General features: G+C 39.9%; 1 protein-coding gene across 1 annotated transcript in view; it reads left to right on the top strand.

Moving 5' to 3' along the window:
- The first annotated feature begins 18,115 nt into the window (after positions 1-18,115).
- The window catches only part of NUS1 (NUS1 dehydrodolichyl diphosphate synthase subunit), a 32,266-nt gene continuing 26,381 nt past the window's right edge, over positions 18,116-24,000 (top strand). Inside the window, exon 1 of the mRNA XM_004382742.2 lies at positions 18,116-18,736. Within this exon, the coding sequence (XP_004382799.1) occupies positions 18,322-18,736 (415 nt within the window). The 5' untranslated portion in view covers positions 18,116-18,321. The remainder of the gene's footprint in view (positions 18,737-24,000) is intronic.

Below are 24,000 nucleotides of genomic sequence, written 5' to 3'. Positions count from 1 at the left end.
TTTCAAAGCAGTCATTGATGGTTGCCTTTAGAGTGGGAATGTTCTTAACCTAATCTATTTGGTTTCAGACACAGTAGAACTGCCCCATAGCGTTTCCAAGCAGCGGATGGGAACTGCCGACCTTTGGTTAGCAGCCGAGCTCTTAACCACTTCACTACCAGGGCTCCTTCAGAAAAACACATGGTATAAAGTCATTCCTCCCCAGACTCTCCACTCCCCAAGACACTGCTGCGCCCCCACTCCTCCAATGTTGGATCACTGTTATTTAGGCTTACCGTATATACATTTCTGCTTCAAGATTTATCAACCACTTTTTTTTAAAAAAACGCAAATGCCACTGAAAATAATAGTTCCTGAATAGACAACAAATTTCCATGTATTATATGAAAAGTAGCTCATGATAACGATTCACCTGGAAATGTAATGAAATTTCAAAATGGGATGCTGTGTTAAAGGCTATGTGTATTTTAAATTTTAATTGATATCGCCCGATTATTTTACAAAGAATATTCCAAAGGTTTATCAACTCAAACTCCTATCAGCAGTGTTTGTAGGTACCTGTTTCCACATAGTCATCAACATTTATCCTCAGTCTTTATACAGAGAGTTTGCAGCTTCAATTCTAAAACCTTAGTCACAAGTCAAAGTAAACGAGAACTCAAAAATTCACTGGTCCGGACTTCATGATGCTGTTCTCCTTTTCAGTGGAAACAAGATTTATTTCTTCACTAACAGACAAACACGATAGACTAACAAACCGGTTTCCATCATCGTTTGTCTAATGTATTTCAGAGACTGTATATTTTATAGGAAGACTCTGGAGATTTTTCAACTCCCTCACTGTCCGAAGTATGGTTTTACTCTCAAGTGAAATACTGATCAAATTGTTGTTAGATAGTTATTAGCAGTACCCCAACAGAGAATTCTACTTGTGTCTATTCTGATATTGTGGTAATAAGATGACCACAGCCATTCAGCCTTGTCATCAACAGGTGGCTTCTGCTTCATCTCATGCTTGCCTGAAGTGTCTGCTACAGTTTTGGGTCCTTGAAAATTCAGTCTGAGGTTCTTCAGGACATTTCTAGATAGACGTTAGTTTTCTGACTTTCGTAGTTGCTCGACATCATGTGACTTTGGCTCCTGACCATACTCAAGGAGGCTTATATGACTATTAACACCTCTTCATATGTTTACGTAAATTAATTCGGACAAAGGAGACCAGCCCTTTTTGTGATGAAGAATAATCTTCAAGGATTATTTATAATTACAAAGCGGGGGCTGTTAAGAAAAATTACCTAAAACCCACAAATAAAGCAAAAAGATGATTGCATGTCCTTTCAAAGTTATACAGGCCCACCCAAGGATTATTTAATTCTCTAGGGTAATGGTCTTTGGTGTTTGTTTTTTTTACTATTGATTAGGGTCCAGCCTCTGTGAGTTACATGTCTCTCTAGTAGAGATGCAAATGATTTTTGTCCAATAGAAAAGATAACATAACAAGTTGTGATTTTGTAATTCCTCCAACCTCACCCTATATCCCCCTCCTCCAGGCAACTGATGATCTGCCTACTGTCACTATACATTAGTTTACATTTCCTAGACTTTTATATAAATGGAATCATAAAGTACATATTTTTGGGGGGGCAGTTTGGCTTCTTTCACTCAGCATAATTATTTTGAGATTCATTCATATTGTAGCATGGATGAGTAGCTTTCCACTGAGTGGATACACCACAATTTGTCCTTTTACCTATTGATGGACATTTGGGTTGTTTCCTCTTTTTTGGCTATTATGTAAAAAGCTTCTATAAACATTTATGTACAAGTCTTTGTATGGATATGTGCTTTCATTTCTCTTGGATAAACACCTACGAGTGAAATGGCTGGATCATATGATAGGCGTATGTTCAACGTTTTATAAAGCTGCCAAGATATTTCCTAAAGTCTTCACCATTCTGCTTTTCCCACCAGCAGTGTATGAGTTCCGGTTCCTCCACAATCTCACCAACACTTGGTATGGCCGTCTTTTTAATTTTAGACATTCTAATTGGTATGTAGGAGTCCATGGGTAGCACAAACAGTTAAGCACTCAACTATTAGCTGAAAGGTTGGCAGTTTGAACCCACCCAGAGGCGCCTCGGAAGACAAGCCTGAAGATCTGCTTCCAAAAGATCACAGCCTTGAAAACCCTATGGAGTAGTTCTACTCTGCACACATGAGGTTGCCATGAGTTGTAATCAACTGGACAGCAACTAACAACAACAAATAGTTATGTAGTGTTATTTCGTTGTAGTTTTAGTTTACATTTCGCTAATGACTGATAATGTTGATTATCTTATTTGCTATCCATGTATCCTCTTGGTGAAGTGGCCATTCAAATTCTTTTGCCTCTTTATCTACTATCTATAGATAGATAGATAGACCTCTTTATTTATCTATCTATCTATCTATAGATAGATACGTAGTTTTTCTTTTGAGAGTTTTTTATATATTCTGGATAAAAAAACTAAATCTGTAGCCATTGAATCGATTCTGGCTCATGGCAACCCCATGTGTTTCAGAGTAGAACTGCACTCCTCAGGGTTTTCAATGGCTGTACTCTTACAGAAATAGATCACCAGGCCTTTCTTCTGCAGTGTCGCTGGGTGGATTCAAACTGCCACATTTCAGTTAGTAGCCAAGTGTAAACAATTTGCACCACCCAGGAACCTTATGTATTCTGGATAACCAAAACCAAAGCCAAATCTGTTGCCATCTAGTTGATTCTGACTCATGGCAACCCTGTAGGACAGAGTAGAACTGTCCCATAGAGTTTCCAAGGCTGTAACTTTATGGAAGTAGACTGCCACATCTTTCTCTTGCACAGCAGCTAGTATGTTTGAACCACCAACTATTCGGTTAGCAGCCAAGCACTTAAGCACTGTGCCGCCAGAGTTCTTTATATTCTGGATACAAGCCCTTTATTAGAGATAAGCTTTGCAAATATTTTCTCTCAGTCTGTAACTTGTGTTTTCGTTCATTGTCATACAGCATTCTGTTTTTACTTTTTTCTTACTTTTGTTTATTGTTCTTTTTTTTGTCTGTGTGTTTCGTTTTGGATAGCTTCTACATATTGCTATGTCTTCAAGTTCACACATCTTTTCTTCCTCAGTGTCTAATCTACTATTAATCCCATCCAGTGTATTTTTTTCACTTTTTTATTGTTGTAAAAATATAAGTACCACAACATCTACCAATTCAATGTTTTTCACTTGTAAATTTCAATAGAACTGATTATATCATTCATGTTGTGCAACCATTTCCAATATCTATTGCCATATTTTCTACTGCCATAAATAGAAATTTAAGGCTAGCTAAACAAATATTTCCCTCTTTCTCCTTTCCTCCTGCCTCTGGTAACCACTGTTAACTTCTGAACGCTGAATATTTGCCTATTCTAAGTGTTTCATGTTAGTAAAATCATATAGTGTTTGCCTTTTTGTGATTTATTTCATTCAGCATAATATTAGGAAACTCACTTTTGAAACGACTAAGTTTGAGGTAGAGTCTTTGTGATATCCAAATACACACACATACTCAAAAGCAAGTATGAAACTCAGAAGGAAAGTCAAACTTGGAATGATTTGGGAGGCAAAGTCATATAGGAATTAGTTAAAGATAAAAGAGTAGCTGAACCTGCAAAGGGAGAACAGAGTGTGAGAAGGAAGGAGTGGTGGGCCAATGTCAGAAATCTGGTGAACTTCGGTGCTGTATTAGCCAGTGTATTTTTAATCTCAGACATTGTAGTTTCCTTGAGAAGCTTGATCTGGTTCGACTTCGTATCTTCCGTGTCTTACCTAATTTTTTGAACATAGGAATATAGTTATAACTACTGTTTTAATGTCTTTGTCCACTAATTCTGACATCTATGACAGTTCTGGGTAGCTTTAGCTGATTAATGATCCCCTCATTATGGGTTGTGTTTCCCACCCTGAGGGCTCACTGTCTTTTACTGTCTAATGTCCAGTGTCTTTAAAACTACTGTTTCATATATTGTGCCTGCTTGTTGTTGTTGTTGTTGTTGTTTTGTGGTTTCAGGCAGGAAGGTAAATCTGGTCCCTTTTACTCCATCTTGGCCTGAAGGAGAAAATACAAATGTGTAACATAATCTTTACTTAAGATTGACATAAATGTAAAATTAAATTGAAAGTACCTTTTAGTAAGACTGTTTCTGTTTTAGTTTTCTATTTGTGATTATGGACTCACATAATTTGTATTGGTTGGTATCTAACATTTCTTCACAGTCTTATGCACCTTTCTTTTAGAATTATGCTCTTAAAATTAGGAGTTCATGTTGATATTTTCAAATTATCTCCAACTTTATCAAGTATTCCCTTATCATTTTTTTTTTTTTTTTACTTGACATTTCATTTTATTTACTAGATATGTGGGAATGATCCTTAACAAGGTATTGCTTATTTTGTGTGTTTAAACTTCTTGCATACTGAATACTTGAAGATACAGTTATCATTAAAGCTCTCAATTGAGAAATCTGACATTTAAATTTGAGAAATAAACAGCAGGCTAGGTTTAAACAAAATATTTTCTAAAGCAGAGGCAAACTAAACCCAAAAAACCCACTGTCATTGAATCAATTCCGACTCATAGTGACCCTATAGGACAGAGTAGAACAGCTCCATAGGACACCCAAGGGTGTAATCTTTACAGAAGTAGACTGCCACCTCTTTTTCCTGCTGAGCAGCTGGTGGGTTTGAACCGCTGACCTTTTAGTTAACAGCCAAGCACTTTAACCACTGCACCACCATTGCTCCAGAGGCAAACTATATCTCTATAAATATAAAAGGTCTTCCTATACGTTAGGTATTTTTTTAGTCTATCATATTGGCATTAGTTCACATAGTTAATAATCTCTTTCTCTCTCTATCCATTCACCTATTCATCCACCCATCTATCTATCTACCTATGTATCATTCTCTCTCTCAGTAACATTCATACCAGGAAGTTTCCATACCACTAAGACAAGAAAATATGTAGAAAATGTTTTTAAATAAGCCAGAGTAAAAGAACAAATCCACGAATACTCAACAGAAATATGATAAAGGTCACTATATTTCATTAAGTTCATTTCTATTTTTTGGCCTGATCTATTTTTAGAATTATGTAAATATTCTATATTTAAATATTCAATGTTTAAAATAATGTAAATATTCTAGGTTATAAGGAAATATAGTGTAACACTTATTTGTTTCCACTCATCATTTCCATAAATAGTTTTACCTTAAGACACCCTCACCTAACATTTAAAAGCTTGAAGCATTCTAAAGTTTGTCAGGTCTATAACACTAATTTTGTAGTGTTCTTTTTTTTTTTTTAATTTTATTGTGTTTTAGGTGAAAGTTTACAGCACATATTAGTTTGTCATTCAAAAATTTATACACAAATTGTTTTGTGACATTGGTTGCAATCCCTGTATTGTGTCAGCACTCTCTCCCTTTCCCTTTTCACCACTGGTTCCCCGTGTCCAGGTTTCCTGTCCCTTCCTACATTCTTGTCTTTGCTTTTGGGCAGGTGTTGCCCATTTGAATGTCTCCTATACTTGATTGAACTAAGAAACATGTTTCTCACCTGTGTTATTATTTTATAAATTATTTTATAAACCTGTCTAATCTTCAGCTGAAAAGTGGACTTTAGAAGTGGCTTCAGTTCTGAGTTAGCAGGGTGTCCGGGGGCCATAGCCTAGGGAGTTTCTCCAGTCTCTGTCAGACCAGTAAGTCTGGTCTTTTTTTGTGAATTTGAATTTTGCTCTACATTTTCCTCTGACTCTGTCCAGAACCCTCTATTGTGATTCTTGTCAGAGCAGTCAGTGGTGGTAGCTGGGCACCATTTAGTTCTTCTGGGCTCAAGCTAGTGGAGGCTGTGGTTCATGTGGCCCATTAGTCCTTTGGATTGATATTTTCCTTGTGCCTTAGTTTTCTTCATTTTTCCTTGCGCCAAATGTGATGGGACCAGTAGGTGTATTTCAGATGACTACTCACAAGCTTTTAAGACCCAAGACGCTACTCACCAAAGTAGAATGTAGAACATTTTCTTTATGAATTGTTATGCCAATTGACCTAGATGTCACTGGAGACCATAGTCCTCAGCCCTCAGCCTTGATAAGTTGTGCTGAATTCCCCTATATTGTGTGTTGTCTTTCCTTTCAGCAAAGTTAACACTTGTCTATTGTCCAGTTAGTGATGCACTACCCCCGTCATAACCATCAGATTGTTTTTTTCTGTGTGTAAACATTTTGTTGAGTTCTTATGATAGGGATGTCATACAATATGTTCTTTTGCCATTGACTATTTCACTCAGCATAATGCCCTCCAGATTCATCCATGTTGTGACATGTTTTGCAGATTAATCATTGTTCATCATTTCGTAGTATTACGTTGTGTGTTTGTACCATAGTTTGTTTATCCATTCATCATTAGGTTGTTTCAATCTTTTGCTATTGTGAAAATGCTGCAATGACATGGGTGTGCATATGTCTATTTGTGTGATGGCTCTTATTTCTCTAGGATATATTTCGAGTAGTTGGATTGCTGGATCATATGGTATTTCTATTTCTAGTTTTTAAGGAGGCACCATATCATTTTCCATAGTGGTTGTACCATTCTACATTCCCACCAGCAGTGCTTAAGAGTTCCAATCTCCCCGAAACCTCTCCAACATTTGTTATTTTCTGCTTTCTTTTTCCTGATTCGTGCCAGTAATGATGAAGTGAGATGGTATCTCATTGTAGTTTTGATTTGCATTTCTCTAATGGTGGTGCCGTGGTTGAGAGCTCTTAACCTCAGCTGCTAACCAAAAGATCAGCAGTTCAAATCCACCAGCTGCTCCTGGGAAACCCTGTGGGGCAGTTCTACTCTGTCCCATAGGGTCGCTACGAGTCAGAATCAAGTCGAAGGCAATGGGTTAATAGCTAATGATCACATTTCCTCATGTGTCTGTTAGCCACCTGAATGTCTTCTTTGGTGAAATGCCTGTTCATATCCTTTGCCCATTTGTTGAATGGATTAATTTGTCTTTTTGTTGTTGAGGTGTTGAAGTAGTCTATATATTTTAGAGATGAGACCCTTGTCGGAAATGTTGTAGCAAAAAAATTTTTCCCAGTCTGTAGGTTCTCTTTTTATGCTTTTGGTGAAGTCTTTTGATGATCATAAGTGTTTAATTTTTAGGAGCTCCCACTTATCTAGTTACTATTCTGGTGTTGGTACATTGGCAGTTATGGCTTGTATTGTATTTATGCCATGTATTAGGGACCCTTGCATTGTCTCTATTTTTTCTTCTAGGATCTTTATCATTTTAGATCTTATATTTAGGTCTTTGATCCATTTTGAGTTAGTTTTTGTGTATGGAGTGAGGTATGGGTCCTGTTTCATTTTTTTACAGATGGACATCCAGTTTTGCCACCACCATTTGTTAAAAAGACTGTCTTTTCCCCATGTAATGGACTTTGGTCCTTTGTCAAAGATCAACTGACCATTGGGGGATGGACTTATGTCTTGGTTCTCAATTCTGGTCCATTGGTGTATGTGTCTGTCTTTGTATCAGTACCAGACTGTTTTGAATACCATGGCTGTATAGTAGGTCCTGAGATCTGGTAGTGTGAGGCCTCCTTCTTTGCTTATCTGGGGCCTCTTTCCTTTCCATATAAACTTGGTGATTAGTTTTTCCCTTATTAAAGAATGCTGTTGGTATTTGGATCAGGACTGCATTATATCTGTAGATTGCTTTGGGTAGAATTGACATTTTCACAATATTGAGTCCTCCCATCCATGAGCGTGGTATGTCTTTTGATTTATACAGGTCTCTTTTGGTTTCTTGCAATAGTATTTTGCAGGTTTCTTTGTATAGGTCTTTTATGTCTGTGATTAGATTTATACTTAGGTGCTTTATCTTTTTAGGGGCTATTATAAATGGTATTATTTTCCTGATTTTCTTCTCAAAGTTCTCATTGTTGGTGTACAGGAATCTGTTTATTTTTGTATATTGAGCCTGTATCTTGCTACTCTACTGAATCTTTCTATAAGTTCCAGCAGTTTTCTTGTGGAATCTTTGAGGTTCTCTATATATAGGATCATATCATCTGTTAATAGCGATAGTTTTACTTCTTCCTTTCCAATTTGGATGCCCTCTATTTCTTTTTCTTGCCTTATTGCTCTAGCTAAGACTTCCAGTGGTGATAAAGGGCATCCTTGTCTTGTTCCTGTTCTCAGGAGAAATGCTTTCAGCCTCTCTCTGTTGAGAATGATGTTGGCTATTAGTTTTGTATAGATGCCCTTTATTATGTTGAGGAATTTCCCTTCTATTCCTATTTTATTGAGAGTTTTTATCAGGAATGGGTGTCAGACTTCATCAAATGCCTTTTCTGAGTTGATTGAGATTGTATTGTGAATCTTTTCTTTTGTTCTATTTATGTAGTGAATTATATTGATTAGTTTTCTAATGTTGAACCATCCTTGTATATATACCTGGTATGAATCCCATTTGGTCGTGGTATATTCTTTTTTGATATGACGCTGAATTCTATTGACTAGAATTTTGTTAAGAATTTTTGCATCTATATTCATGAGAGATACTGGTCTGTAATTTTCTATTTTCATGGTGTTTTTGCCTGGGTTTGGTATCAGGGTTATGCTGGCTTCTAGAATGCATTCAGGAGTATTCCCTCCTTTTCTGTGGTCTGAAATAGTTTGAGTAGTACTGATGTGAGCTCTTCTCTGAATGTTTGATAGAATTCTCCAGTGAAGCCGCCTAGGCCAGGGCTTTTTTTGTTGTTGTTGTTGTGTTTTATTTTTTTAATTTTTATTATTTCTTCAATCTCTTCTCTTGCTATGGGTCTGTTCAGATTTTCTATCTCAGTTTGTGTTAGTTTTGGTAGGTAGTGTGTTTCTAGAAAATTTTCCATTTCCCCTAGCTTCTCAAATTTGTGGAAGTACAATTTTTCATAGTATTCTGTTATGATCCTTTTTATTTCAGTTGGGTCTGTTGTAATGTCTCCCATTTCATTTCTTATTTGGGTTATTTGCTTTCTCCCTTATTTTTCTTCTGTCATTTTGACCGATGGTTGGTTGATTTTGTTGTTTTCAAAGAATCAACTTTTGGTTTTGTTTATTCTTTCTATTGCTTTTCTGTTCTTTATTTCATTTATTTCTGCTCTGATCATTATTACTTTTTTTCTTCTGGTGGTTGTGGGCTTCTTTTTGCTATTCTCTATTTGTTCAAGTTGTAGGGCCAACGTTTTAATTTTGGCCTTTGTTCTTATTGATGTGTGTGTTTTTTGCGATAAATTGATCTTAGAGCACTGCCTTTGCTGTGTTCCAAGGGTTTTGGTATGATGTGTTCTCATTCCCATTTAATTCTAGAAATTTTTTTATTCCCTCTTTGACTTCTTCTATTACCAAGTTGTTTTTAAGCAAGGTGTTATTCAGTTTTCATGTATCTGAGTTTTCCTTTGCTCTTCCTGTTATTTTTACTTTTACAGTGTTGTGATCAGAGAAAATGCTTTGTATTATTTCAATGTTTTGGGTTTTATTGAGGGTTGCTTTGTGGCCTAAAATGTGGTCTATTTTGGAGAACATTCCATGTGTGTTGGAAAAAAATGCGTACTTTGCTGCTGTTGGGTGGAGTGTTCTATATATGTTTATGAGGTCAAGTTGTTTGATTTTGGCCTTTAGATCTTGAGTTTCTTTCTAGATGTTCTGTCCTTTACCGAGAGTGGTGTGTTGAAGTCTTGTACTATTATTGCGGAACTATTTCTCTTTTCAGTGCTGTTAGAGTTTATGTATTTTGGGGCCCTGTTGTTTGGTGCATAGGTATTCATTAAGGTTAGTTTTCTTGGTGGATTGTCTTTTTGTCTTTTATGATTGATTTTGCCTTAATGTTTATTTTATCTCAGATTAGTATTGCCACTCCTGCCTTTTTTTGGTTACTGTTTACTTTATATATTTTTTTCCATCCTTTGATTTTTAATTAATTTATGTCTTTGTTTCTAAGCTGTGTCTCTTGTAGACAGCATATTGATGGGTTGTGCTTTTTTTATCCATTCTACCACTCTCTGTCTCTTTAGGTGCATTTAAGCCATTCACCTTCAGTGTGATTATCGGTAAGCATGAGTTTATTGCTGTCAAATTGTTGGGCTTTTTTTTTCTGGTGCTGACGTTTTCTTTGTTCCTTTTACTTTCCTGTGATGAATTCCTTTTGTTTGTAGATTTTCTATTCTTTTATTATTATAGATTTTTGTGTTTCCTGAGACTTTAGGTTTTTCTTCTTTTTTATTCTGATGAATAGGTTTGTTAACTTTCTTTGTGGTTACCTTGAAATTTTACCTTATCTTCCTACGTTTGAACCAGTCTTTTATTACCTGATATCACCTTGACTTCCTCTCCATTTGAAAATTCAATACCTACACCATTTATTCCCCTTTTATTGTTTTCACATTGTCATCATTTACAGATTGACATCTTGTTCCCTTGTTTTGAGTCTTTTACCTTTGTTTTATTATTGAGAGTTCTTCAACTAGATTGGTATCTGGCCTATGCTGTCCTGTGTCCTAGACTCCAATTGTTATCTGATGTTGCTGGTTCTCTAACCAAAGGACTCTTTAATATTTCTTGTTAGTTTGGTTTTGTTCTTACAAATTCCCTTAATTTCTGTTTATCTGGAAATGTTGTATTTTAGAGACAGTTTTTTAGAGAGAGTTTTTCAGGATATATTACTCTTGGTTGGAAGTTTTTTCTTTCAGGCTTTTATATATGTCATCCCATTGCCCTCTTGCCTGCATAGTTTCTATGAAGCAAGCAGAGATTAGTCTTATTGTTTCCCCTTTGTAAATAACTTTTCATTTTTCTCAAGCAGATCTTAGGATTCTTTCTTGTCTTTTGTTTTGGCAAGTGTGATTATGATATGTTGGTGATTTTCTTTTGGAATTTATCCTATATAGGGCTTGTTGATTTTCTTGGATGTCAGATTTACATCTTTCATGATATTTGGTAAGTTTTCTAACAGTAAACCTTCAACAAGCTTGTCTCTCTTTTCTTTTTCTCCCCCTGTTCTGGAGCTCCAATCATGCGTAAATTTTTGCTCTTGATGGTGTCCCACATAATTCTTAAGTTTTCTTCATTCTCTTCTCTAATTTTTCCTCAAAGAAAGTGGCACTCATGGATTTGTCTTCAATCTCACTGTCTTCCATTGTTTCAAAGTTCCTGCTAAAACCTTCTATTTAGTTGTCCATTTCTGAAATTTTGTTGTTTATCTTTTGGACTTCTGGTTGCTGTTTTTGAATGATTTCTGATTATTTATTTACTTTGACGTTTTGTTCTTGTATTATTTTCTTGAGTTCTTCTATTGCTTTGTCTGTGTTTTTCTTGATTTTGGCTATATTTTTGTTTGTGTTTTCTATGATTTTGTCTATTTTTCCTTGGCTTGGTCTGTGTTTTCCTTGATCTCTTTCCTAATTTCTTGGACAGCCCTAAATATTAGTCTTTGGAATTCCACATCAGGTAGTTCCACTGTCTTTTCTTTTACTGGAAGGTCATCTGATTCTTTATTTTGGTCACTTGCTAGAGTCACCTTCTCTTGCTTTTTAATATGTTTTGATATTGTCTGCTGCCTCCAAGACAGTAAGGTATTATTTCTTCTATTAATTGATTGTATGTTTGTTTGTTTCATCCTGCTTCTTTTTTTCGTTTTGATATGTCAGGGCAGGCAGGCCAGATGTGGTGTGCTGCTTTTTCATCTGTGGGCATGATAGCACTCTCCATCTTTGGTGGGTGGGCAGGGCAGCAGCAGGCAGGGAAAGTCCACTTCACTGTACACTCGTTTGGCAAGGTGGCTGAGGGTGGATTGGGCAGGCATTGTCTGCCTCCTTATATTGGCCTAGTGGTATGGAAGCATGCACAGCCACTAGGCAGATAGGCAAGTGTCTAATCATCTAGCACTGCTGTAACAGAAATACCACAGTGGATAGCTTCAACAAAGAGAAATTTATTCTCTCACAGTCTAGTGGGCTATAAGTCCAAATTCAGGGCATCAGCTCCAGGGGAAGGCTTTCGCTGTCAGCTCTGGAGGAAGGTCGTTGTCATCAATCTTCCCCTGGACTAGAAGCTTCTCCATGCAGGAACCCTGGGTCCAAAGGACATGCTGTGCTCCCAGCACTACTTTCTTGGTGGTACAAGTCCCCCCACCCCTGCACCCCGGCTTGCCTCCCTTTCCTTTTATCTCTTGTAAGATAAAAGGTGGTGCAGGCCAAACCCCAGGGAAATTCCCTTTACATTGGATCAGGGATGTGACCTTAGTAAAGGTGTTACAATACCACACTAAAACTCTTTAACATATCTAATCTTGCCTCATTAACGGCAGGCAGAGATTAGGATTTACAGCACACAGGAAAATTAGAATCACATAATGGAGGACAACCACACAATACTGGGAATCATGGCCTAACCAAGTTGACACATATTCTTGGGGGACACAATTCAACCCATGATAGGGGGGCTATCAGATGGGGAGTGGTATGGGCTCACTTCACACCATTCAGCAGCTGGTCGAGTGGCAGGAGGGGAGGGGCAGTGCAGGCCCAGTACGGCAGGCCAGAGCCAGGGACACTCTAGCTGCAGCAGCATGGAGAGCTCTGGTATGAAGTGTGGGGCGACATACAGGGTTAGGAGGGAGGAAGAAATAAAAGAAAAGAGAGAGACAAAAGGAAAAAAATGTAGCCAGTGGGTTAGGGTGGGGTGGACCAAGGGGCTGGTGGGGAAGGGGGGAGGTGGCATGTGGGCTAGGTGGGATGGAGAAAGAAAAGGAAGAAAGGGAAATAAAGAGAAAAACTGGCATGGCATAAAAACTCTCAATAAAGTAGGTATAGAAGGGAAATTCCTCAACATAATAAAGGGCATCTATACAAAACCAACAGCCAACATCATTCTTAATGGAGATAGGCTGAAAACATTCCCCTGAAAACAGGGACAAAACAAGGATGCCCTTTATCACCACTCCTATTTAACATCGTGCTGGAAGTCCAAGCTAGAGCAATAAGGCAAGAAAAAGAAATAAAGGGCATCCAAATTGGCAAGGAAGATATAAAACTATCCCTATTTGTGGATGATACGATACTATGCATAGAGAACCCAAAGGATTCCACAAGAAAACTACTGGAACTAACAGTAAAGTAGCAGGATACAAGATAAACATACAACAAATCAGTTGGATTCCTATACAGCAATAAAGAGCACTATGAAAAGGAAATCAGGAAAGCAATACCATTTATAACAGCCCCTAAAAAAATAAAATACTTAGGAAAAAAATCTAACTAGGGATGTAAAAGACCTATACAAAGAAAACTACAAAAGACTACTGTTAAGAAACCAAACGAGACCTAAGTAAATGGAAAAACATATCATGTTCATAGATAGGTAGACTCAACATTGTGAAAATATCAATTCTACCCAAAGCAATCTATAAATACAATGCAATCCCGATCCAAATACCAACAGCATTCTTTAATTGTATGGAAAAACTAATCATTAGCTTTATATGGAAAGGAAAGAGGCCCTGGATAAGTAAAGCACTACTGAAGAAGAAGAACAAAGTAGCAGGACTTGCACTAGTTGATCTCAGAAGCTACTATACAGCTGTGGTAGTCAAAACAGCCTGGTACTGGTACAATGACAGACACACTGACCAATGGAACAAAATTGAGAACCCAGATGTAAATCAATCCACCTACAGTCACCTGATCTTCAACAAAGGCCCAAAGTACATTAAATGGGAAAAAAACAGTCTTTAACAAATGGTGCTGGCAAAACTGGATATCCATCTCTAAAAAAATGAAACAAGACCCACACTTCACACCATACACAAAAACTAATTCAAAATGGATCAAAGACCAAAACATAAAACCCAAAAACTATAAAGATCATAGAATAAAAAATAGGATCAATGCTAGAGGCCCTAATACATGGCATAAATAGCATATAAACCATAACTACCAATACACAAACACCAGAAGATAAGCTAGATAACTGGGATCTTCCAAAAATTAAGCACTTATGCCCATCCAAAGACTTCACCAAAAGAGTAAAAAGACAACCTACAAAATGGGAAAAAATTTTTGACTATGACACATCTGACAAACGTCTAATCTCTAAAATCTACAGGAAAATCCATCACCTCTACAACAAAAAGACAAATAATCCAATTAAAAAATGGGCAAAGGATACGAACAGACACTTCACCAAAGAGGACATTCAGGCAGCTAACGGACACATGAGGAAATGCTCACTAGCTATTACAGAAATGCAAATCAAAACTACAATAAGATACCATCTCACCCCGACATTAGTGCCACCAATCAAAAAAATAAAAAATAACAAATGCTGGAGAGGCTGTGGGAGCATGGAACTCTTATGCACTGCTGGTGGGAATGTAAAATGGTACAACCATTTTGGAAAATGATATGGCGCTTTCTTAAAAAGTTAGAAATAGAAATACCATATGATCCAGCAAGCCCACTCCTAGGAATATATCCGAGAGAAATAAGAGGAGTCATATAAACAGACAAATGCACACCGATGTTCATTGCAGTATTATTCACAATAGCAAAAAGATGGAAACAACCTAAGTGCCCATCAACAGATGAATGGATAAACAAACTGTGGTACATACACACAATGGGATACTACGCAATGATAAAGAACAATGATGAATCTGCAAAACATCTCACAACATGGATGAATCTGGAGGACATTATGCTGAGTAAATAAGTCAATCACAAAAGGGCAAATACCGTATGAGACCACTATTATAAAAACTCATGAAAAGGTTTACACACAGAAACAATCTATGATATTACTAGAGAGGGAAGTGTTTGGGTACGATGCTAGGTGGGACTGAGAAACAAAAGGAGGAGTGGGAAAAAGAAAAAAAATGCTGCAGCAGAAGCTGACAGATGGTGGTGGGAGGGGATCCGTGGTGGCAGTGGGCCACTGGCTCTTTACCTGTGGCAGTGTGGCGTGACTCAGCAGGAGGGGATAGAGGTGGAATACAGGGTTAAGTGTGAGGGAGAAAGAAAAGGAAGAAAGGGAAAAAATGGGGTGGCAGGAGCCAGTGGGTGGGGCAGGGAGACCTGGGGTGACAGTGGCCTGGTAGCTCTCCAGCCAAGTGGCGAGGCTTGGCTCGTGGGGAAGGGGTAAGGGTGGAGTATGGAGCTAGGTGGGAGGGAGATAGAAAAGGAAGAAAGAGGGAAAAGAGGAGCCAGCGGGTGGTGGAAGGGCAGACCTTGGGTGACCGTGGGCCAGTAGCTCTCTAGCCAAGCGGTGCAGCGTGGCGCATGGGGAAGGGGTGAGGGTGACCTATGGGGCTAGGTGGAAGGGAGAAAGTAAAGGAAGAAAGGTGGGGAAGTGGCATGGCAGGAGCCAGTGGGTGGGGGCAAACTGGACCCTGGCTGGTGGTGCACTGGTAGCTCTCTAGTGGGAGAGTTCAGTGTGGCCCATCAGGAAGGAGTGGGGGTGGTTTACGGGGCAGAAAGGTGAGGGGTACGAAAGTGTGTTTCTCTCATTACCAAGTGCTCTATCTCCTGTTGGGAGCACCGTGAAATTGCCTTCCAGTACTCCCTGTCCAGGGTTGTTGCTGGATGTGCTCCACGACGGCGATGCTGTGTCGTGTCAGTTGGCAGGGTACCTCTACTCCATATCTCTCCTTGTTCTCTGTTTTCCTTCAATTTGTTCTTCCATTCGGTGTTTGATCTAGTTCTTTATCTCTTCATTTGATTCTTAGAGTCTCATGACTGACGTTTGTATCTGTTTTACTTAGTTTTTTGGGTCTTTGCTGCAGAGGGACGGCATGATGTGTTTGTCTAGGACACCATGTTTGGCTCTGCCTCTTCCTTATCTTGTTTTGATATAAAACTTTTCAAACTATTTCTTTCCCATTTTTTAGGTGCCATCTTCTTACTGGCATATACAATATCCTCTCGACAAGTTTTATATATCACGCTCTGTAGTGCCTCACTAAACCATGCAGAATGTTGCCATATTGTTCAAAGCCTTAGAAAATTCAATTATCTTTTAAAACACAATTGTGTCTTACTTTAGTGGACTCTAAATAGGTGCAGATCCAGGTGTTATGGGTCCTGGAGCATATGTAATTTGGGATCCCTCTTTAAGAAAAATAATTCTAAATTAGATACACAAAAATGCACGAATGGAAATATTAATTTGAAATGAGAAAATAAATTACATAAAATTACTGAAGAGTTGAAAAAACATGTAGATTTCTCCTGAAAGGACTTTAGGCATTATCCCAGAAGTGTTTACATAGAAATGCTTCCTGATTGTAAACCGATTTCCCTCCACAAATCTCAGCAATCTCAATACTCATAGGACCCATGTGAGTGAAGAGCTTCATTGGTTTCATACTAAATCCACCTCTAACTCTGGAGGAATATCTAGGGCACATCAGTCATCATATCACCATATTTTAGGCTTTAGAACCATGTAATGTGTTTTACAATTATATAAGAATACAAAAGTAGAGCACACATGGGTATATATTGGTGTCTATAATCTTTTTTACAAGACCTCTCAACCCAAGCTTCCTAAAATTACTTTCAAGATGTGCAGTCCCAGATTCCTCATCTCTCCCTCTTGAGAAGAGAGAACTATGAAGATGTAATGCATCTCTCAGCACTGTACAAAAAATTGTTTTATTACATACAATGAAAAATGAGAAGTTCTATAAATATAGCTGTGAAATTTACAAGCAGCCAGGAGATTTACAAGGAGGGAGAGATTACTTCAGACTAGAGAACCAAGGGAAGTCTGACGGAGGAGTGGCACATAGGAATGCGTTGGGATTTGGGCAATACCTAGATGACAAATGGGAATTCAGCAGGAGTGAAGAGCCTGAGCAAAAGGGGCAAAAATGTTACAGAAATGCTGCAGGTAAATATAGAACTGGCTTGGAGGACCATTTTCTAACCCAGGTTGGCTGGAATATTAGGGCATGTGAACAGGATGATAAAGCTGGATGGGCAGTCTACATCCAATAGCGGAGGAGACTGAGGTCAGGCGCTGTGTCTATTTTCCTTACCACCGTAAAGCTAATTCATAGCTGGTACTCAATAATTGCTTGCTGAATGAATGAATAAAAGAATGAAGTGATTGGACTGTCAGGTAGTGTCTCTTTTATGCACACATAGTCCTTAATTTAGGACATATTCGAGTTCTGACCAACCGCACTTACGACCATCAGAATATACTACATACAATGTTGAAGTGCATAAATTTGCTGACAGTCTCAGCTATTCACTAGCAGATGTTTATATGTAATGTTTCCAACGCCCAAAAGACAAATAAAGACCAGATTTATAAAGACATTGATAATAAAAGGCAAGAATAATGAAAAAAATTAGGTATTCAATTTACGTCCGAACCGACTTACGACAGAGTCGTAGGAGTACAGAAACGTATCATAACCGGTCCTAAATTGGGGACTACCTGTAAGCAACGGACAGCCAAGTAATGATTCAGTTTAGAGGGAATGATATGGGCAGAACTGTGTTGCAGGAAAACTACTAGAGATCCTCACTTCCACTCTTGGAAGAATTAGCCTTAGCTAGGAGATTTGACCAAAGAACTGTCTTGGGACCTCATGAGGGGCACCTATGGACACTTTTCCTTTTGGGGACCTTGTATGATTCCCAGGGTCAAAATTTATTGATACCTGCTTTCTGGCATTTGTCATTTTCAGTCCACTTGGCCATTTTTATTCCTTGGAAACTGTTTCTGGCAGGGCCTTGTTAGGTGACAAACAGTATAAGACGCCTAGGAGCCAAAGGGACGCCGGGTCGCTGGAATCGCCCATTCCAACTATGATGACGTGTGCTTAGCTTGAGGTCCGGCTCTCAAGGGCTCTTAGAGCACATTCCTCGTCCTCCGCACGGCCAGGGGGCGCCCTGGATCTCAGGCGCGCCCCGCTCGCCGACGCGCACCCTCCCTCTCCACACAGACAAGGCTACATCCTCCATCCTCCGACCCAGAAGTGCCAGAGTTCCGCGTCGGCCAATCAGAAATGCCCATGTGCTAGTGGGGGCGGGGCTGCCAAGGGATGAGGAAGATGGCGGCGAGGGCGAGGTGAGGTGTTGGCAGTAGGAAGGGGTTCGGGCGCGGAGGGCGGGGGAATCCGGAGCGATGGCCCGCGCCGGCCGCTGGGGCGGGTAACAAGCCGTCGCGTCGCGGGTGAGAGAGGGAGGGAAGGGCGACCGGGCGCCTGGAGAGTATGACGGGGCTGTACGAGCTGGTGTGGCGGGTGCTGCACGCGCTTCTCTGCTTGCATCGCACGCTCACCTCCTGGCTCCGCGTTCGGTTCGGCACCTGGAACTGGATCTGGCGGCGTTGCTGCCGTGCTGCCTCCGCCGCGGTCCTAGCGCCGCTCGGCTTCACGCTCCGCAAGCACCCGGTTGCCGGCAGGAATCGCCGCCACTACCGGCACCCGCGCTGGGGGCCGGGCCCGGCCGCCGCCCATCTCCGGTTGCGCTGGCGCGCGGACGGCCGTTCCCTGGAGAAGCTGCCGGTGCACATGGGCCTGGTGATCACCGAGGAGGAGCAGGAGCCCAGTTTCTCGGACATCGCAAGCCTCGTGGTGTGGTGTATGGCCGTGGGCATCTCATATATTAGCGTCTACGACCACCAAGGTGAGGCTCTGTGGGGCGGGGTGCAGGAGGGACTGGGTCATCACCGACCGCGGCGACGGCACATCCGGCAGATGTGCTCGGGTCGTGCCGCACACAGCTGCCTTCCCGGCTTCGCCAGTTCCTTTTCCCGCGGCCCTTATGTGTAAGTCACTGTGCTAGCATTTTCGAAGAAGGTAGCTAAGCTTTATTGAACACCTTTTAAGTTCCTGGAGTCTCTTCATTTGCTTTCTCTACATTAAAAAAATATTTTTTATTCTTTATTATGCCCTAGTAAGGGAGGTAATAACTATTCGTATACCTTTGTTTCACAAGTGAGGGTGCTGAGGCTCAAAAACGTTCACTGATTTGTCCAAGGTCACGAAGGTTGCAATGGAGGGATCTCTGCCTCTTCACAATCTTTGTCTTTTCCTTTACACCGCAGTGTTTCTTCAGAGAGGTTTAAGGCACGGTTTTTGTCTTAAATCGGGAGGGTTAGACAAAGGCTGGGTGGTAGGTACTGCAAATAGGAGCAGTAGGGGCCAGGAAATCTTGGGCCAGGTGGCATTTGAACTGAGTTTATGAAAAGTATGTGACAGATTGGATAGGCTGAAAGGAAAATGGTCTCCTGTCTTTGGATTCCTGGAGTGGTGTGATCCTTGATCCTCAGTGGCCAACCCAGTACTTGACACAGTAATTGTTCTCTCATAAGTTTTTTGTTTGTTTATTGTGCTTTAGGTAATGGTTTACAGAGCAAATTAGTTTCTCATTATAGAATACACATATTGTTGTGTGACATTGGTTGACAACCCCGTGACATGTCAGCACTCTCCCCCTCTTGACCTTGGGTTCCCCGCTTTTACATTCGTCCAGCTTTCCTGCCCCCTCTTGCCTTCTCATCCTTGCCCCTGGGCCGCTGTGCCCAGTTAGTCTTGTATACATGGTTGAGCTATGTGTATTATTGTTTGTTTTATGGACCTGTCTAATCTTTGGCTGAAGAGTGAATCTCAGGAGTGACTTCAGTACTGAGTTAAAACGGTGTCCTGGGGCCATACTCTTGGGCTTGCTCCAGTCTCTGTCAGACCAGTAAGTCTGGTCTTTTTTGTGAGTTTGAATTTTGTTCTACATTTTTCTCCAGCTCTGTCCTGGACCCTCTGTTGTGATCCCTGTCAGAGCAGTCGATGGTGGCAGCCGGGCACCATCTAGTTGTGCTGGACTCAGTCTAGTGGAGGCTTGGGTAGTTGTGGTCCATTAGTCCTTTGGACTAATCTTTCCCTCGTGTCTTTGGTTTTTCTTCATTCCCCCTTGCTTCAGTTGAAGTGGGACCAGTAGATGTACCTTAGGTGGCTGCTCACAAGCTTTTAAGACCCAAAATGCTACTCACCAAAGTAGGATGTAGACCATTTTCCTTATAAACTATGTTATGCCAATTGAGCTAGATGTCCCCAGAGACCATGGTCCCCAGCCCTCGGCCCGGTAACTCGATCCCTGTGGGAGTTCGGATGTGTCTAAGAAACTTCTCTGGCTTTGCTTTGGTCAAGTTGTGCTGGCTTCCTCAGTATTGTGTACTGTCTTACCCTTCACCAGAGTGACAATTTGTCTATTGTCTAGTTAATGTTTTTCCCTCCTTCCCATAAGTTTTGATTGAGGGAATGAATTTCACCATAGGGAAAATTGTAAGTACAAAAATACAACACCTACTGAGAGACTAAAGGAGCCCTAGCGGCTCAGTGGTTAAGCGCTTGGCTGCTAGCGGAAAGGTCGGCAGATTGGACCCACCAGCTGCTCTGTGTGATAAAGATGTGGCGGTCAGTTTCTGTTTGATAACAGTTCTACTCTGTCCTATATGGACGCTATGAGTCGGCATCGACTCAGTGGCGATGGGTTTGGTTTTTTGGTTTTGAGTCACTACAAGCCTAAAGCAGTGTGCTGGGCACATTCCTAGCAATCATGTGTTTAATTCCAGGGACTGTCAGACTTGTGGGGAGGTAGACACATAGTCATATAGGTGACATGGTTAATAAAAAGTGTTGAGACAAAGTACTGTGAGAATAGGGGAGAGAAATTCTGCATGGAACTTGAGAAGTTCTTTCAGAGGAGATGAGATTTAGGCAAGACATTGAAGAACGAGTAGGAGATAAGATTGGGGAAGGCTCTAAACGTCAGGTTAGGGTTTCAATGCAGCGGATTTTCCTTACAGGTATGGTGATAAAAATGATTTTGGAGTATTGCTATGAAGGAAAGAAAATGTTTTATTCTCTGTTCAACAACCTAAATTACTGTTATGCTCCAGAGAAGCTACAACTTGATTTTTACTTTTAAATATCTTATAGGTAGATTTCAGTGTGGAGTTTTGTCAGAAATGGCAGGTCTGGGTCAGGCAGTAACTCTTACATGGTAATCTCCATCTGCTCTGTTTCCTTCCCTGCAGCCAGCAAGGAATATGGTGACTCAGTGACCTGTCATTATCAAATGATGATTTACACTGTGGGGTAAAGTTTAAAATACTTGGGGGCTGACACTTTATGGAACTTTCTAAAGAACTCAGCAGACCAACAGAAATCACAGGACTGTCAGGAGGTAACACACTATCTTTGCCTAAACCAGTGCAACAAAAATATTGTCTGGGGAAGAGGTAAAGCAGAAATGGAAACTAGTTAGAGCCATTAAGCATTCTGGTGTGTTGACTGTGAGGTCACTTAACCGGGTAATTCTTTTAAAGCAAGTACCTCCAGTAGGGAAAGTGAAATTAGCTGTAGCTAAATTGTTTGACTTGCCTAGTGGTCACAGATTATAATCTTGCCACACTTCCTTGTTCTGGTAATTCCTGTTACTGAAATTGCTCTTGTGATTCAGGAATATCCTGTGTCATTCATAAAAGAAAAATGACTGATAACGAAAAGAAAGAAGTCAACCTAAAGGCATTTTAAGGGGCATTTTCAGTGAATGGACTAAGAACACTTTGTGTCCTATTGTAAAGGCAATTTGCTTTAATATTTTTAAGAGATAAGGGATAATTTCATTGTCTAAATAATTGCTCAATTTACTCATTCTTGGTTTTTTGATTGATTGATTTATTGATTCATTCATTCAGTAGGTGAAAATTGGATGTTTATTAAGTGCCAGGCATGAGGTTCAGCAGTGAACAAAACAGACAAAAATCCCTCTGTTAAGGAGTAAAATGTGTAGTATGTTAGATCATAAGTTCAACACGGAAAAATAAAGCAGGGAAGGAGACTATCCATACCATACCCATTGCTGCAGAGTCACTTCTGACTCATAGCAATCCTACAGGCCAGAGTAGAACCGCTCCATAGTGTTTCCAAGGAGTGGCTGGTGGATTCAAACTGCCGACCTTTTGGTTAGCAGTTGTAGCAGAATCAACTTGATGACAACGGGTTTTAATCATTAATTAACTTACTTAGATATTTAGTTTAAAAAGAAAAAAGGCAGGTCATTTTGAAAGATGGGCATTCGTATTTATTTATAAATAAGTATTAATTTTGTATCTGATGAGTTGCAGGAAATACTGTTTTGTGTTTATCTCACTTTTCCCCCTTCTTTTATTCCTATAAATACTTGCTGTTAGGTATTTCTTAAGAGGTTTGTTTCTGTAGAAGGGAAGGAATAATCGCAGTAAACTTCTGATTTCAGATTTAAAAGAAGACATTGGAATTGACTTGATGGCATTGGGTTTGTTTGGTTTCTATTAAGTATATGCATATTTTCAAAGTCTCATTTTATAGAATTGATTATACATTTCACATAATTTTTTTTTTATTGTACTTTAGATGAAGGTTTACAGAACAAATAGTTTCTCATTAAACAGTCAGTACACATATTGTTTTATGACATTGGTTAAAAACCCCATGAAATGTCAATGCTCTCCCTTCTCAACCTTGGCGGACCTTCTTCTTTTATTTTTGGTGAAAATATACATAGCCAAAGTTATACCATTTCAAAAATTTCTACGTGTACAATTCAGTGACATCGATTATATTCTTCCAGTTGTGCTGCTGTTCTCACTATCCTTTTCCAAATTATCCCATTCACCATTATCTTCAACTCACTGCCCTCTGGGCTTCCCATCAAACCTTTTGAGTTGCTGTTGTCAATTTGATGTCACATAATTTTTTTTTTGTACCTTAGATGAAGGTTACAAAACAAAATATTTTCTCATTAAACAGTTAGTACACATATTGCCCTATGACAATGGTTAACAACCCCACTACACATCAACACTGTCCTTACTCAACCTTGGGTTCCCTATCGCCAGCTTTCCTGTCCCCTTCTGGCTTCTAGTCCTTGCCCCTGGACTACTGTGCCTCATTAGTCCTGTTTTGTTTTATTGGGCTGTCCAATCCCCAGCTGAATGGTGAACCTCCGGAGTGACTTCACCACTGAGCTAAAAGGGTGTCCAGGGGCCATACTCTCTGTGTTTCTCCACTCTGTCAGGCCAGTAAATCTGGTCTTTGTTTTTGTGAGTTAGAATTTTGTTCTACATCCTTCTCCAGCTCTGTCCAAAACCCTCTGTTGTGATCCCGGTCAGAGCATTCAGTGGTGATAGCTGGGTACCATCTAACTGTACTGGACTCAGTCTGGTGGAGGCCATGGTAGCTGTGGTCTATCAGTCCTTTGGACTAATCTTTTCCTTGTATCCTGTTCTCTTCATTCTCCTTTGCTCCCAAAGGGGTGAGACCAGTGGAATATCTTAGATGGCTGCTCACAGGCTTTTAAGACCCCAGATGCTACTCACCAAGGTAGAATTTAGAACATTGTCTTTATAAACTGGGTAATGCCAGTTGAGTTAGCTGTTCGCGGAGACCATGGTCCCCACAGCCCTCTGCCCAGGAATTCTATCCCTCAGGGAGTTTGGATGTGTCTATGGAGCTTCCATGACCTTTCCTTGTACAAGTTGTGCTAGCTTCCCCAGTATTATGTACTGTCATACCCTTCACAAAAGTTACCACTTATCTATTGTCTATTTAGTATTCCCCCCACCCCTCCCATCCCTCGTAACCAACGAAGATTGTTTCTTTTTGTGTGTAAACTTTTCTCCTTTTTTTAAATTGTACTGCAGGTGCGGGTTTACAGAACAAATAGTTTCTCCTTAAACAGTAGTACACATTTTATGACATTGGTTAACAACCCCACAACATATCAACACGCTCCCTTCTCAACCTTTTTTTTTTTTTTTTGGTGAAAATATACATAGCCAAAGATACACCATTTCAAAAATTTCTACATGCACAGTTCAGTGACATCGACTACGCTGTTACAATTGTGCT

This window comes from Trichechus manatus, unplaced genomic scaffold, assembly GCF_000243295.1.
Source record: "Trichechus manatus latirostris isolate Lorelei unplaced genomic scaffold, TriManLat1.0 scaffold00098, whole genome shotgun sequence".
Taxonomy (NCBI): domain Eukaryota; kingdom Metazoa; phylum Chordata; class Mammalia; order Sirenia; family Trichechidae; genus Trichechus; species Trichechus manatus.
Note: the sequence above shows the minus strand (reverse complement) of the source record. Positions and strands in the feature narration are given on the sequence as shown.